Source organism: Vanacampus margaritifer, chromosome 9 (assembly GCF_051991255.1).
Source record: "Vanacampus margaritifer isolate UIUO_Vmar chromosome 9, RoL_Vmar_1.0, whole genome shotgun sequence".
NCBI lineage: Eukaryota > Metazoa > Chordata > Actinopteri > Syngnathiformes > Syngnathidae > Vanacampus > Vanacampus margaritifer.
The window spans coordinates 27324482-27341439 of NC_135440.1; the positions used below are offsets into that span (position 1 = coordinate 27324482).

Sequence of the window (16958 nt, forward strand, 5' to 3'; positions counted from 1 at the left end):
TCCATAATAATAATAATAATAATAAATTGCACTCATAGCGCTTTTCTACATATGCAAAGAAACCATTCACAACTGAAATCGTAACATTTCTCTTTTAATGCTACATTAAGGATATTTAAGAAGCCAAAAATGTTGTCCTCCACTTTCTGCTGTCTTTCGAGGTCTAATTTGTGATCATATCAAACGAATGATTGACTGACTAAGATCCTGAACCACCACATTGCATTATGGGCTCCAAAAAGAAAGGGAAAATAATAACAACAGCAACAATATTAATGCAGATTAGGATTTTAAAAAATTTAACGAACGTGACGTCATTTATCAGCCCGATAATCATTCAGATAGTTAATGATGCATGCGCCTAATACTGATATTTTTATAGACTGCATTGCAAACTGTTTTTTTTTTTTCTTTTTCCTGCTTCTGTCCAAAAGCGGCAACATTGTGGCGCTGCTTTGCCGATGCGTGCGTGCGTGCGTGCGGAGTGGAGTGCGTCCTCGGTGACCTCATCCATCACGAGCGGCTGCGACTCTCTCAAGTGGTCCCCGAGTCTCCCCTCACTCCATCTTCATCGCAGACCATCACCATCCATCTCGCCGCCTCTTGTTCCTTTTCCTTCCATTCCGCGCTTTTATTTTCCCTCGTCTGCTGTTTTTTTTTTTTTTTTTTTTTTCTTTCTTTTCATCTGGCAGCCCAAGTGCCGCCATTGTTCACTCGTTTGTTGGACTCCCGACTCTCCTCCTGAGCTTTCGCACGTTTGCGCTTCACTGGTCTGCGACGTCTGCCCCTTGGCGACTCTCAACAACCCCCCCCCCCCCGACCCCCCCCCCCCCCTCCTCACCCCACCGCTTCCTTGCTTGGTTCTTTTATACACTGTCCAGCCAGCCGGCTCTGACCTCATCAGTCCGTGGCCGGCCCAAGCGATCTGCCCGGTCACTCTTCATCAGCCCGCCTGGATTGGACTCGCAGACCTCCCGGGGGGGCCGGCAGAGAAATTGGCCTTTATTGGATCGCTCCACTTTTGTGATCTGGGATGAGCACCTCATTACAACGTCCCCCCTCTTCATTCCAGTTGACTAGAAGAGTACACAGATCCCAGCCCTTCAATTTTCTTCAACTTGGCCTTTCCAGCACAATCAGCCTCTCTTGTCCAATCACGACATCTGCAGTCTGGGGCGGGCGGGGGGGGCGTGGGTGGGGGGTGGGGGGGTTTAATCACCTGGGTTACCAGCGTTACCGCGGGGCGACTGTCTCGCCGTGTTAGCGACGCGCCCTACAGGGGCAACGGAGACAGGTGTCACAACTGTGAGGGCGGCTGTTAAACAAGCCCCGGGACCAGACGGATCGCCTCGGCCAAAACGTTTATGCGAAGAAAGCTCACTTGTGATGTTTAGGGTAAATCAGCGATCCATTTTTGTATGCTGTAAAACATTGTATTTTTCATTTGCTTATTGTTTGTGACGCCAACAGAAGAGTACCCAACGTGCCCCGTTGTAAGGAAGACAAATGACTTTTTAACACTGTGAAGTCTCAACCTTGAAATATTTGACAACTGAAGAATGTTATATTTTAGACTAGTTACGTTTCAAGATGACGCATAGCACAGAATCAACCCTGGAACAAGTTTTTAAAAATGAAGTTGTTGTTTTTTTCTTGTAATGCTAACCAAAGGGTAACCAGGCTGTCTGCAAAATTTGGCAACATTTTAAGACCCTCATTGGATAAAGGCCATTAAGAGAGGGTAATGTGGGCCCAACATTATCCCATGATATTTATGGAAATTATAAGATAAAGACCTCCCTTTGTAAATCGCAATTCCCTTTCACGGATTATACGTTAGCTTGCAGAAAGAGAATGTCCAGTTTGGAATCATTTTACATTTCGTAAAAATAAACTTAACTCTTTGACTGCCAGACGTTTTCAGAAAAGGGATGCCGTGGGTGCCAGCCGATTTAAACATTTTGACTGATCTTTCAAGGTCCACAGAAAATTATGTGTTTGGACTATGGAAACACATATAGTACCAAATGAAAGATTGGACTCTCATCTTTCATCAGAAAAAAAAAGTTTGTTTCTACCTTATTCCGTTTTTCAGTAATCAACAATAGAAAATGGTTAGTTTCACCTCTGTTTTGAAACAAACGTCTTTTAACGTCTTTGGCACTCCTCCATAGGATTTTACTAAACGTTATTTAACGTTTTTGGCAGTCAAAGAGTTAAGTGCAACGTGCCTATTGTAAAGCACGACTTGCACAATTTACACAATTACAAGTCGAAAGTAAAACAAACATGATTAGCTAATTGAATAGAACCCAACCAACAACTGTAATCCAAAACAGGTGGTTGGGATAGAAACAGCCGCTGATGTTCTGTCATTTGCTTTTACTGATTCAACGATCACAAAATAGAATAAACACGAGCGCATTTGTTGAGCCGATCTGCCGGTGGCCTCGACTGCCGCCGTTGCTTTACACGTGCGGCGGCTAACGCTTTAGCCAGTTGGCAGCCCAACAACTTTGCATCCTCCTACGCCTACACGCGCATTCAGCATCACAGATACTACTGTGAATAGCAATATGGAGACCCCAATTAGTCATATACTGGATATCGGCATCACAATATGTGCATCAATTTTCACATGAAGTTTGGACACTTTCTTATTCAAAGCATTTGCTTTATTCTCGTGGCTGGTTACTTTGTAGATCCGCACTGAATTGATCAAAACTGTGTGAACTGATGTGGAGTTATGTACTGAACAAAAAAAAATAAAAAATAAAATAAGTGAAAACATGTTTTGCATTATAGATTCTTCAAAATAGCCATCCTTTGCTCTGGTTACTTCTTTTTTTTTTGCATACTTTTGGCATTCTTCCGTCTGGGAACTCCTTAAAGGAGGAAAAAACTCTTTCAGGTGACTTCCTTTTGAAGCTCATCAAGAGAATGGCAAGAATGTGCAAAAAAAAAAAAAAGTCATCAGAGAAAAGGGTGGCAATTTATTGATGTATTTATGTTAGCATTTTCACATTTGTTTGTCAAGTACATAATTCAAAATGTGTTCGATGCTTTCAGCGAGAAAGCAGGATGTAAATAGTCATGAAAATAAAGCATAGCATTGAATGGTTGTGCCCAAACTTTTGGCCTGTACTGTAAAATGACAAAACAAATCCCGACTTGACTTGTCTTGGCTGTCGGGCCAGCAAGGGAGCAGGCAGGGAAGCTCAAACGTTGACTTTAAACGTCATGGAAACAACTGGGAATGCTCACCCAGTGTTTGATCGGACCCTGGATCCAATAACGAAGCCCCTCGGTCCGCTTAGCCTTCTCTATTTATCTCCGACGGACCTTAAACATCAGTCAGTGTCGACCTCCAAATGAAGACGCTGTGAAGCGGCGTCGCGGCGGGATTCGATGTTTACCGATTTGTCCCCTCTCGCCGAATACGACACATCGGGTGACGGCTCGGAGGAAAGCCGCTTGGCTCGGGGGACGTCGGGTCACGAGCAAGGACACAAGCCGGAAGGACCTTTCGCTTGTTCCGAGTCCAAAAAGAAAAACGGAGCAAGTCGACGTCCTTGGCAAACTACTTGGAAAACTTATGCCGGAAAGTTGGAGGGAGCCGTTTGTGACCTGAAAGCGGCACGGAGCGGACGACATCTATCAACGTTAGGACGGGCGCGAGCCGCCCTGTCTGGGGAATTGTAATGGCGAGGTGATGAGACGGCGGCCATAAAGCACGCGTCCGCGTTAGCGACGGCTTGATTAGCGACGCAACATTTCGCCAATGCGCAATTAAACCAACGGTCAATGGAGACGCAGGCCTTCAATTAGCAGCTGATTTCTGCTGCGGCGGCCATCAATCGCTCAATCTCGTCTCCTGACTTCAGTTCGCCAGGAGGACCCGATTAATATCAAGTGAGCTGCTAGGACAGCAGCGATGCAGTCCCAAAAAAAAAAAAAAAGGACATCCATCGTGGAGCATTGGCTTAACATTTTCATTTGTTCAGTGACCTCGCTCAAAATGCAATTTGCTCAAATGTCAAATCAATTTTCCCCATTGAAATGATTTGAAATGCCAGTAATCCGTTCCATCCCCCAAAAGAGCAACACAACAACATTTGGGCAGAGTTAATAAAGAAAATTGAAGAGAATGTAAAGATAACATGTATTATGAAGCGTGATTACAGTACATAATGTAGTACTACACCTTTAAGGGGTGTGGCCTACATCAGGGGCTGGACTCATTTCACATTTGTGCGTTGAGGCCTTCATGATATTAAACAGGGATGTGATTTGACCAAAGTGAAATTATCTGAAAATTTAGCCGGGGGTCTGGGGGCCGCTGGCACCCAGCTAGGTCCAAGAAATAGACAAAACAACAGCATGAATTTTCAATGTCTATTGAACTATCCCATATAAAATGGCAGTTTTAGTCAACTCAAAATCAGTCACATTCAAAAACATTGGACTGCCTTTGCTTTTAAAAACTATCACTGAGAATATCATCATATCTAACTAATGTGATTACTAAGTTAACACATAAATAATGTTGAAGAGTTCAAATTTCATGAACAAATAATTGTATCATGACCAAATGAAAAGTAACTCATATTAGAGCATACCACAAATGTCTTTGTTATAGCAGAAGATGTTATCTGTCGGAGTCATGTGCATACACAATCAACTACTTAAAAAAAAAAAAAAAAAAAAAAAAAAAAAAAAAAAATCGGATTTTTTTTTTTTTGGGGGGGAGATAAAAAAAGCGGAATTCCGCAAATTAGCGGAAAAATCACATCCCTGATTAAAACGTGAAGTTTGTGGAGCTTTCACGAAACACAGATTTGTGCGCTTGTCCTGTCCAATTAACATCTGAAAGTTCACCGTGACCGTGTCTCTCCTTGCCCACATGGGAGGGCATCATGGTACCTTATTGCGCTCAAAACTGGCTTGCAACATTCTGCAAAAAAAAAAAAAGGGAAAAGAAAAACTAAATCTCAAGAAGCCTAGTGCAATGGGTTAAATGCATTCTTTAGGTGCTACTTCATGTCAAAAGTTCACTGATCAGCAGTTCACGTTGGATTGAAGAGTGAAATCTCTCAAGTGGAATTCAGCCTCAAGTCGGACATTTTGCCGTTCTTTTTTTTTTTATGTGAACCAGACAAAGGGGACTTTACGGAAGCCACATTGAAGACTTTTAGGTCTTAACCTTTTTAAGGCCAGCTCATTTGAATTTAAAAGCTCCGCCTCATTGGATATGATATCACACTTGGGTGTTATGGCCGCAATTTTTATCACAATAAATGATGAGATACAACATAAAACGTTTATAGTGTTTGTGCAGGATAAAGTTTCGTTTTTATGGAAAATCATATTGAAGACTTTAACACCCTTTTAGGACACCTGACAGAGGAAATATTTGGTGACAAGGAAATGAACGTTTTTCGCGACGAAAGGACGCGTTTGGCATTTTGGGGTGAAAACACGATTCAATTGAAATAACAAACATTCACGCTTGTAAGAACTGTTGATTAGAACTGACACATTCCATTTCGATTTCTTCCAAGGAGAAAATGTTTTTGTTTTTTTACGTTCTCGTTGTCATTCGCGATGTCTCACACGGGCAGAAATGCTTTGACGCCCCCCCCTGCCGTGTCTCAAGCCGACAATTGGGAATTCCAACGCCCTGGCACGGAAGCTGGCGCGGGATGACAAAAAGTCTTATCAACGGGACGAGCGCTCCAAAAACAATTACAAATCACATCGGACGCTGCCGGGCAGATTAAGAGAGAATCCCAGAAAAACACATCAGCGCCACTAAATGCCGCAGTGAGGAAGTTGAGCCTCGTCTGAGTAATCGAGCCATAAAATCCTCCGGGGGAATAAAAGCCGTCCCACAATGAGCTGCGAGATTCTCTCAGTCAGGACTTTGCCCGTGTTGCAAAACGCTCCAACTTGTTTATGGGGCTCTTGTGGGGCTGCCCGGCCCGGCAGGACCCTTTCAGGTTCCATCAGTTGATCAAAAGTGGCCACTTTTCCAAAAAGGTCAAATTCTGGTGACATCACCACAAACCATCAACAATCACAAGTTTCTTCCCCCAAACCGGATGTCGGATGTCATCCCAAACTCCGCCTTGAACATTCTCAAATAATGAACTTGTTTAATAGTTACGATCGGCTGCGCCAGACCATTTTTCAACAGATGGCAAAGGGGGAGGGGCCACTCAACACATCCCATACCACAGGATAATCACTCGGGAGATTTCAGATCACGGAGGGAAAATCTTAACACGCCACACAAACTGCACGACAATTGCTCTGGATTTTTCACATCCAGGAAAGGAAGGGGGGGGGGGGGTCGTTAGGACACCCAACACCAGAGGATAATCACTCAGGATCTCTTAGACTGAGAGGGGAAAAACTCTTAACACACACACACACCGCACCAAAAATGAATCCCTCAGGATCTTTCAGATCGGATTGTGGGTAGAGAAAAAAGGATAATCACTTGGGATCTTTCCGATCGGGCAGGGAAGAGAAGAAGAAGAAGAAGAAAAAAAAACTCTTACTTGGCAGAGAATAATCTGGGCTTGATGAGCCCACACCCAACGATAATCACTCAAGATCCAAACACCACGGAATAATCCATCAGGATCATCTTTCTTACATCTCAATAGCGACAATAAGCGCGAAAAGAAGACAACTGCGTCTTCCGATCAAGTTGCTGCCTTGAAGTGGCGAGCGGCAGGCCAGTGGCGAGCGGCAGGCCAGTGGCGGCGAGCGGCGGCCCGAGAAGCCCCCAAGAAGCCCCCGAGAAGCCCCCGCGCTCATTCTAATTAAATTGTTGACAAGTTTATTTGTGGGCGAATTATCCCTCCGAGGTTTGGAATCAAAGGATAAACCTCGGCTCTCGCCGCAGTCTGCTGGCGCACGGCGAACAAAAAGGCAGCGGCGCCGTAGCGGGGAAGTGAAGGGAAGGCAATTTTTAACTCTGCTGATGCAATCTGACAAGCATCGAACGCGGCACGCCGCCGCCTCTGACAAGCGTCGGCGCGAGCGCTCCTCCGTGACAACAAAGTCAACGCGTGTTCCTCAACATGCCACGATTTCCTCAAATCGTGTCACGTTGCACCGCTCGCAAATGCTGCGCGCCAATTTACCGGCAAGTTAATTCATCCAGTGAAGAAATAAAAGCTTCCATTTGAATTGCGTTGCTAACCAAAACAGCAGCGCCGAAGCACGGGAATTGTCTGGTGGATTTACGAGCGTGGATTTGCAACGCGCGTAAATGTATTAAAGTGGATGTTGGGTTATGTGGAGGCCAAAGAGGAAAGGGACCGAATTGGGATTCCTGAAATGGGCCGGCCGCTCAATCAGGATTTGTAAAAACGACACTTAATAGAAAATAGCTTCAGTAAAAGTTAAGTCATCTTGTAGAATATTATTCGAGTAGAAGAGTGAAATAATTTTGTCGACTTCAAGTAGAAATCTTAAAGTTTCTGACATTTTCGGGCTGCTTGATTAGAAAGGAGATATTAATTCATCATGATTATTTTGATCATAATTGAAATCACGATTAGGACGATTGTTTATTTTTTGGTACAAAATTTTCAACGTAAAACGGTAAAATTATGCATGATTTATTTAGATGAAACTAAATGTATTAAATTCGTTTTTTTGTTTTTTTTTATTAACTCAAACAAGTCAAAATGATTGTTAATATGTTTTTTGATTTTATTTTTTACAACTGTGCTCTTTTTTTGGAATTGTGGAGTGTAATAATTGAAATTAAGATAAGATCCACTGATTGTCACACCCACCTAAGTGGGGCGAAATTCGTTCTCCGCATTTGACGGTGAGCAGCAGCAGCAGCAGCAGCAGCAGCAGCAGCCGCGCTCGGGGATCATATGGTGATCTAACCTCCCAATTCCAACCCTTAATGCTGAGTGTCAAGCAGAGCGGCAATGGGTCCCATTTTTATAGTCTTTGGTATGACCCGGCCGGGAATTGAACCCACGACCGCCCAGTCTCAGGGCGGACAATGTACCACTCGGCCACTGAGCTGGTAAAACTGCTTAAACTGAAATCCCCAGTGGTGCGCTTTCTGGTATGTTCAATATGTGCAGCTGCACAGGGTGGCATTTCTGCTGCCACCTTAAAAAAAAAAAAAAAGAAGAAAAATTTTTAAAAAAAATTGAAAAAGCTAGGAGGAGGTAATGAAAATGATGTAAGTAATCATTTTTGTTTGGCCTGACCTGAATTCCAATGTGTATTTCAAATAAAGCCCCCCCCTGGCTGCGCTTGAATAAGTGTATGAAGTGAATTATTTAAAAAAAAAATAAAAAATAAAAAAAAAAAGAGGGAGAAAATATGATATGTGCATCCTTCCATTCCTCCATATTTTTGCATTAGCATGTGCATGGGGACACGCTGTGTCTGCCATAATTGGTATTCAAATCTCATCACACAGAAAGCAGAGAGCCCAAGCGAGGGTCCAAACAGAACGCGTCGGGATTGCGGATGCTTCTCATTGCCGGCGTTCAAACCAACAAATGAGTTAACGTGTGGCGTGATAAGCCAGGTACTGATGGAGGCACAAAATGGTGGCAAGGAGGCGGCGGGAATAGAGATGTGGGCGGGGGGGGGGGGGGCGGAAGTTATTAATTGTAGGCGAGCAGAGGAGGCGGAGTCGCTGGCATTTGTTTGAGCACGGGGGGTGCGAAATTCTGGCCCCGGGCTTCCGTGAGGTGCGTACATGCGTGTGTGCCTCAGGGCTGCCCTTTAGGCACGCTGTCATTGCAAGCCGCAGTGCTGTCTCCATCTTGCTCGTGTCATTGTCGTCGCGGGGGCTCGTTCCCCGCGCATGCGGGAAACGTGCGACTGCCGATGCCGAGTCGACGGGAAAATACATTTAGACGCATTTTAAACTTCTTTGTAGGCTAACTGCTAAAAAAATAGCAATTCTAATAAAAAAAAAATGTTTGCTTTCATTATACCAGTACGGTCGAAAATGATGTAGACAAACTGTTTATTGATAACTTTTTTATGATTTATTATGTCTGCAGACGGTGCATGATTTCCGTAGCAACCCTGTAGCATTATGCGGGGAAAATGCTACATTTTTAGCATTTAGCCTATAAATACATTCTAACGTACTTGCAAATATCTTTCAACGTATTTACAAATACGTTCAAATATATTTAAACATGAGCAACCGTATGTTTCCATCAACTTTGTTGTGGATAAACACTTTTGGGATGAGGATTCATTCGAGCGTCCGTTTAGTTTCTGCGTCGTGCTCACATTTTCAGAAGCACTATTGTTGAGGAAATCGGAAAAAAGCAAAAGCGCGCATCTTACTTGAGAGAAATCAACACAGTCGAGTCAGCCAAAAGTGGGTGTTGAAATAGATGAAGGTTCGAGCGGCAGTTGTCTTAGCCTTTCCTATCCTGGTGCCAAAACTGCAGGTCTGCTTACCATTTGGGCCTTGACATGACAGATCGGGTTGTGGGTATTCTCAGTATTCCCTCGCACATTCGCAGATTTTTTTTCGGGGGGGGGGGGGGGGGGTCTACAGTTTTTGTGCCCTGTGTCATGTAAAAGCATTCTTTTGGCGCCCTCTTGTGGCATCTGGGTGCTGGGAAGCTTCATTTAGACAAAATGAGTGCTTTGTTGCCATCTTGTGTTCTTGACCACTGCTAATCGTGGTGAATAGTGAAAATCTGATATTTATTGACGCCTATTATAATTGATCATTATGATTGGAATTGTTTTCTTTGCTTGTTTTAACCTCAAAAATTTTGTTTCAACAAGAAGGAAAAAATTCTTAATGTTAAAAATTATTTTAAAATATATTGGGAAACAAAATTCTGAAGTTCTGACTGTGGTCCGGCTATCCGATTCCAGCAGTTGCTTGAAAGTGACTTTGGATCTTCACCCAGCCTGGCTCCGGATCAACAAACAGTTCGCTCACAGATGCATTTAAAAAAATACGCTTATAGCAAAAGATGTATTTGGGGGTTTAATTTCACACTTGATGGGTAGCCAGACACTCCGGAGACCAAACTATTTGTACACAAGCAATTAAAAAGTACATTTCCATAATAACATACGGCCCCTTAAGCGCTATTGTTCTTTGGGTGCGTCAAACTAAGGGTAGTTTGTGTGGTTTTTTTTACGCGACATAACAGAGATGGCTGCCAAGTCTTGCTTATTGAGGACCCCCGCATGCTCATTTCCCTCCATTTTCACAGCCTGCGGGTGCAACTAAAATCATCGCGGGCCCGTCCGGGCCCGTACGTGCGTCCACCTCCGAGCCGCCATCAGCAAAACCCTCAAGATCGCTTCAAATAATTGCATCCCTTCCCTCACGATATAAATGCATATGATTCACATAGAGACCACCTTTTTGCACCCCCCCCCCACGCCTCTCCTGGCCCGTCAGTGACTAGATTAATGACAGTGATCAGAAAGCAACCCCCCCCCCCCCGTCCATAAGTTGCCTGCAGCAAAAAAAAAAAAAAAAAAAAAAAAAAGACGCCACTGTAAACGACATGCAAGCGACGACACGGGCCAAATTTAAATGCGACACACGGCCAATTTCAGAAAGATGCACGCACTCACACACACACACCTTTTGCATGAGACGTAAACGCCTCCACGCTCATGCATATAAATCCTCACTGCATCACTCCTGGGGGCTCACACACACACACACACACACACACACGCACACACACACACACACACACACACACACGCACACACACACACACACACACACACACACACACACACACACACACACACACACACACACACATAAAGGAGGGGATCAATCAATACGCAAGCTATAATCGGACTGGCTTGGCATGAGAGCAGCTGCTGTCGGGTCTTCCACCTGCTCAACAACAGCAGCGTGACAATAAGAAACCTCGCACTTTGAACCAGCCCGGCAGGGGAAAACAAGCATCAGGAGCAGACATTTCATTTCCGCCGCAACGTATTTCCTCAAATAGTGGCCACGCGTGTCAGCCACTTATGAAAAAATAAACGCATCCCTCGTATAAATGCCGCCTTTTATCCCATCAAAGAAGAAAAACGGACAAAGTGGTCATGATCTCCATTCGTAGCAGCTCTGGTTCACTGAATGTTGCTAACCAAAACAGCAGCACCCACCAAAGTGCATAAACAGTCTTTTAGGTGAATCAATTGTGAAGACCGATTCATCTTTTGGTAAACTGCCATGCGGTCAGTCCACAATGTTGATCAAACAAATAGCCGCATACATCATTCAATTATGAAAAAATAAACGCCTCCCTCAAATAAATGCCCCCTTTTATCCCGTCAGAAATGAAAAACGGTCAAACTTGTCATTCTCTCCATCTCTCTTTCTCACACACTGACAATGTTATTCAAACAGTTGCCATGTGTGTCGTTCAGTTACAAAAAAATTAACGCCTCCCTCAAATAAATGCCCTCTCTTCCCTATCAGAAAAAAAAAAAGATAAATTTGTCATGGTCTTCTTGCATGGCAGCTCTTTTGCACACACTGACAATGATGTTCAAAAAGTAACCGTGTACATGATAAAAAATAAATAAATAAATAAATTTTGTACATCGTTTAATGACAAAAGTAAGTGCCTCCCTCAAATAAATGTCCTTTTTTTATCCCATCAGAAAGGATAAGCGGTCTAACGTGTCATGTTTTTCACCCACACTGGCAATGTTGTTCAAACAGTGGTTATGAATGTCCTTCAATTACAAAAAATAATCGCCTCCCTAAAATAAATGCCTTCTTTTACGCAAAATGGTTTAAAAAAAAAAATAAATGGTAGCACCCGTAACGATCTTATCGACAAATCAATTGCTTGCAGACATGAAAGTCGGTTTGAAATCAACCAAAACAGCAGCACATCATTTCGCCATCCATTATCCAAAGCGCTTCCTTCCATCTTATTTTTGCTTGTACATTCCGTTCCAGAATTATTGGGACATCACACGGCTTCCCTTCTGAGGTGTTTTCTGCCCATTGTTAGCCAAATACTTACAAACTCACTGGAGAGTGCTTCACAGTGCAGATGGACAATAACTTGAAGCAAACGGGAAAAGCAGCCAAAGAGTCCATCCTTCCATTTACAAGCAAACGCAAAAAAAATAAACAATAAACGCCACAAGCATGAGTGAGAAAAAGGCAAACCCGATAGCAACTTATGTTTACGCCAATCTCGGGACCAACCTCACCTGAGGAGCCATCTTTGTTACGTTTCTCATAATCGGAGCCCATTCACAGCTTCGGGAGAGTTACTTGTACTAAAAAATAAAAAGTACTTTGTTACATAATCCATGTACAATAATTGTATGTAATTTGATTAGTAGCTAAATTAAAAAAGACAAAATAAACACAATATATATATTTTTTTTTACTAAAATGTACCTGTAATCTGATGGCATGCATTTTTTAATGTAATTATACACAGTACATTTGTAGAGTACATTTTATTTTGAAAATGACTATTTTTGGTCCCAGTCTAAACAGAGTAAAGTTTATACTCGGAAGAGAGTAAAATAAGCCCCCCCCCCCACCCCCCGCCGCCCCCCAAACAGTTGAGGAACAATCCCAGAACCTTCAGGCCGAGTAATGCCCTCCTTTGCTGTCTTCACTAGGCACGCACAAGCAATCGGAGCAGATTCGATGTGCACACGTACAAACTATAGCGTAAAAGAAGTTGTTGTTTTTTTTTTTAAATAACATATTTCTTTCTCATAATATCACTTCATTTGTTCCCTCCAAAACGTGTTTGCAACTTGCAAACTCCACAAAGGCAGAATATTCGAACCTGACGCCTCTCAACTGACGTGCTGTAACCACCACCAGAAATGCAACACAACCAAAAATGCAAAGAAAAGGAAGGAGGGGAAAAAAAAGCTAAGTGTGCCTAAATTGATTGCATTCTTAACGCCAATCAGCAAATGTCGCACGCCGACAACACTCTTGTCTTCCTCGCGTGCACGGACGAGCCTCGCGACTGATTGGAGCTGGCTGAAGGTGCACAAGCGTCCTGCGTGTGCATCGGAATGAAATCTCCACCTTTCACTTGAAGTCTCGACACACGAGTCAAGTGCAGCTGACAGCTCGCGCAGCTTGCGAGTGTTTTTGCTCCTCAACGCAAACTTGCACGCGGAAGAGAAAAGAAAAGAAGAAAAGCGAGCGAGCGAGCAAACAAGCGAGCAGCGTCTTACCGGTGTGCGCCAAACAAATCACGGCGATGGCGACGAGGGGGACGCGGTACTTCCACACGGACGCCAACGCCATGGTCGAGTATTCCTCTCGTCTTCTTCTTCTTCTTCCTCCTCTTTTTCTTCCTCTTGTTCCCGGCGGCGGCGGGTCCGCGTAATTCCTCTTGGCTTTTGCAGGACGCTGGAAGAGTGTCAGTCAGTCGCTCGCTCGCTCCGGCTGGGTTGGCGCGCACTCGCGGTGTGCGTGCGTGCGTACGCGCGCGCGTCCGTGTGCGTCCTTTCTTGTGGTTGCGCGCGCCCACGCCCACTTTCTCTCCGTCAACACGGAAGCTGAGCAGGGAGCAGGACCGGGTGACGGCTCGGGCCGGTTTTTCCTGGTGCTGACTTTTAACAACCTCGCGCGAGGCAGAGCCGGGAGGGGGAATAATTGGCATCAATGAGCACTCCCCACCCCCCCCCCCCCCCCCTCCCTGAAATATGACTGATCGGCCTGTGTTAATGTTAGCAATTTATTGCTACGATATTCTAAGCGCTAGAGGTTATTTTTCTTGATATACTTTTGCAAATATGCATTAAAAGTGCACAGGACTTATTAAAGTCAACAGTGACGTCATGGTTCCGACCCATAGGCGGTCAACCAATTAAAAGCTTCAGCACAAAGTGGTGGTCTGTCATAAAAACAGTTTTATATGATGTTATTTTTTTTTATGTCTTCTGTTTTTTGTGTGTTTATTTTATTATTTTTACCAATTGTTATAAACGCAGCGTTTTTCAAAGCTGTATCTTTGGCGCCCTCCACAGGCTACATTGTGAATAGCGTCAGCTCTCTGTCTTGTCCAGTTCAGGTATACTCGATTTACGACGCGGCTTGCGACGTGAGAAGAACTTGTAAGATATAAATATGAAACATATCAAGCCAAAGTTACAATTTATGTAATTCTGTGATAAGCTAATATTTCTATTTACTTGTACTGTGTATCAAATCTGTTTTCCTCCTTTGAAATAAATTCCATTAACCATTATACAAGACAAAAAAACTTTGTGTGCGTTTTTAATAAATAAAAACGCTCTGTATTGTGTAAAAAAAACAAACATATATATATATATAATACAAATGGTGTCAGAAAATAGCATAACTGGTTTCACAAGATTTATTTCAAACCCAAACATGGAGGACCATAAACGAAAGCAGGATGAATCTTGAAAAAAACATTTTTATTTTCAAAAACACGTGGGAAAATAAACATTGAATGGAGAAAAAAAAAGGTCCCAAAAATCAAGATTCAAATGAGCAAATATATGTAAGAAACAAAACACTCTCAAGAGGAAACAAGAAAAAAACTGAAATGTGATTTCAAAACGTGAAACCAAACAAAAAATTCAAAACTCCCAAAAGATTTTTTACCCTTCGACGTCAACAAAAACATCCTGCGACGTTTGTTCCGTTCAGTGCGTGAGGAGAGGCAAGAACAACTCGCGGCTGCTCACAATGCCCTGAGCATCTGACACTTCCTTGCCAGGAAGATCATAACCGTGCTAGCTGCAAAACGTGCCTACTCACCCGAGCTGGCTGTGAAGTGGAGATTTTCAATTATTGCACAAATGGCGTATAAGTTAATAATATCGAACACAAAGGGGCAAATGTGCTCTCCCGTGTGTTCTCGCATGTCCGCTTGGTTCGAGCGACCCTGTTGTCGTTCCTATTGATCCTTGAGGTCCTTAATTGGAACCCTCAACAAACCCCGTGTGGAATCTTTCATTGTCACCACATCAGCAACATTAACCTCCGCCTCTCCCAAAAATAAATTCCTCATTCTCGTCATCCCCTCTGTGAGTGTTTGTTTCTTTTTTGGCAGGGAGTCACCCAACCCCACCCCCACCCCCACCCCCAAGCCCCTCCCGCCCCCCTTAGCAGATGGGTCATTGTCAGAGAGTAATGAGTGGCAAACACCTGCTGTGGCACGCTAAACTCCTCTCCTTCACCCCCAGCCGTGTGCCACAGCATATGCGGCGGGCGCACACAAAACAAAGTGAGCGTGACGCCGGCAGCTTTGGCAGCCACGCCGTCGCCGTTACGCGAGCCCCGAGTCTCCTGATGGGCCTCCAGTCGGAACCACGGCTCGGAAAGGAAAGGGGGGGGGGGGGGGGTCCGGAAAGCCTCGATGATGTCATCTCGACAGTCGTAGCAGATGGATTGTTTCATTTGACAAAAAAAAGAGTGAACATCCATCAAGAAAATATTTCGGAGCTCTTCTTCGTTTCTGTTTAATGGACTTGTCTACTGTGGATTCTTTTTTTTTTTTTTTTATCCTACTGTGGATTTTGGAGAGCAGCGCAAGTCTAGTGCAAAGTGCCGTCTCAGTGTGTGCACAGGTGGAGTTTTCTTTCTCTCCATATTTGCATAGACGGCCGCTGCAGTTAGAAATTTGCGTTTGTGCCGTTGTGGGAGTGAACACAACTGACTTGATTCCCGGCCAATCAAAGCGGCTGTACACTTATACAAATGTGCAGTACTAGGGGAGTTTAAAAAATTCGATTCGGTGATGCATCGCAATATTACAGCGCACAATTCTCGTATCGATTCAATATGCGGCCGAATTGATGTTTGAACAGCAATTTTTGATTGAAATATTCAACAAAACGTCTTACTTAGGGTTTACACATGGAAGAATGTTATATTAATGGAACATTAAGCCTTAATATTTAGATTTTAATTTCAACGATTATGTTTACAACTGTTGACAATATTGTCCAGTCGATTAAAAGAGAATCATATCACAATATTGTGAAAAAAGCTTAAATTCACCAAGAGAAAATACGTAATATACTGTATACTTCAATACATTTGACCACTTTTATCTTTATTTTCATATTTTATCTTTAGTTTTATTTAAGAATATTTAAATGTTCTTGGTATGTAAAACCATCCACTGGTTCCGGTTATGAATCTTTACCGTAAACAATAACAACAAAACATTATTTTATTTTTTTGAATCCATCCTATACATAAATGCATTCTACCCTGAAGCTCTTTTCTACAGGTTCATCCACAGGGCAGCACGAAGGTGAAAAGGTCACCGTTCAGCAGGCTGCATAAGCACAGCATTGTAGCTGCGAGTTGCGCTGCGCCGCATGAAATCCCTCCGAAAATAATCCCCTTTTTTTTTTCCTGCCGGTCCACAGTCGAAGCCTTTTGGACCGTATAGCTGACTTCCACGGGTCGCTTAAGAAATAGAACTTCTTGACGACTTTCTCCGAGCACCCCCAAGGCGTTCAGCCGCAAGAAGTCTGTACAGTTTGAGAGGCGAAACGTACAGTATACAGCATGCGAAACGTTCAGCCGTGCACAGCGGGCGCTTGAATAATCAGTTTAATAACATTATCCCGGCAGTGCGCAGACACGCCGGCCGTTAATGAAGTGTCACCGTTAAACTGCCACTTCGACCCCGTTTATTAACGGCGGCCTACGGTCAGCCACACACTGATAATAAAAGCCAACATAACTTCAGCCGACGAGCATGATGGAACCATCCGCAGTGCCGGCGCGGCGCGCTCATGTTAATAAGCGACGACGACGACGACGGCGGCGGCGAGCGAGCGAGGCTTCGTGGGAAACGGAAAAGATGAACTTGTGGTCCGTGACGGTTATTTTGGGGGAGGAGGGGAGAATTGGAACAAAGCTCATTTAGTTGAGCTGCCTGCACTCCTAATAAATGGGCGTATTT

At 43.8% G+C, this 16958-nt stretch overlaps 1 protein-coding gene across 1 annotated transcript in view; it reads right to left on the reverse strand.

Annotated features, from left to right (window-relative positions):
* Positions 1-13618, reverse strand: part of cadm4 (cell adhesion molecule 4) — a 216733-nt gene extending 203115 nt beyond the window's left edge. Inside the window, exon 1 of the mRNA XM_077574808.1 lies at positions 13237-13618. Within this exon, the coding sequence (XP_077430934.1) occupies positions 13237-13309 (73 nt within the window). The 5' untranslated portion in view covers positions 13310-13618. The remainder of the gene's footprint in view (positions 1-13236) is intronic.
* Between the last annotated feature and the right edge of the window lie 3340 nt (positions 13619-16958).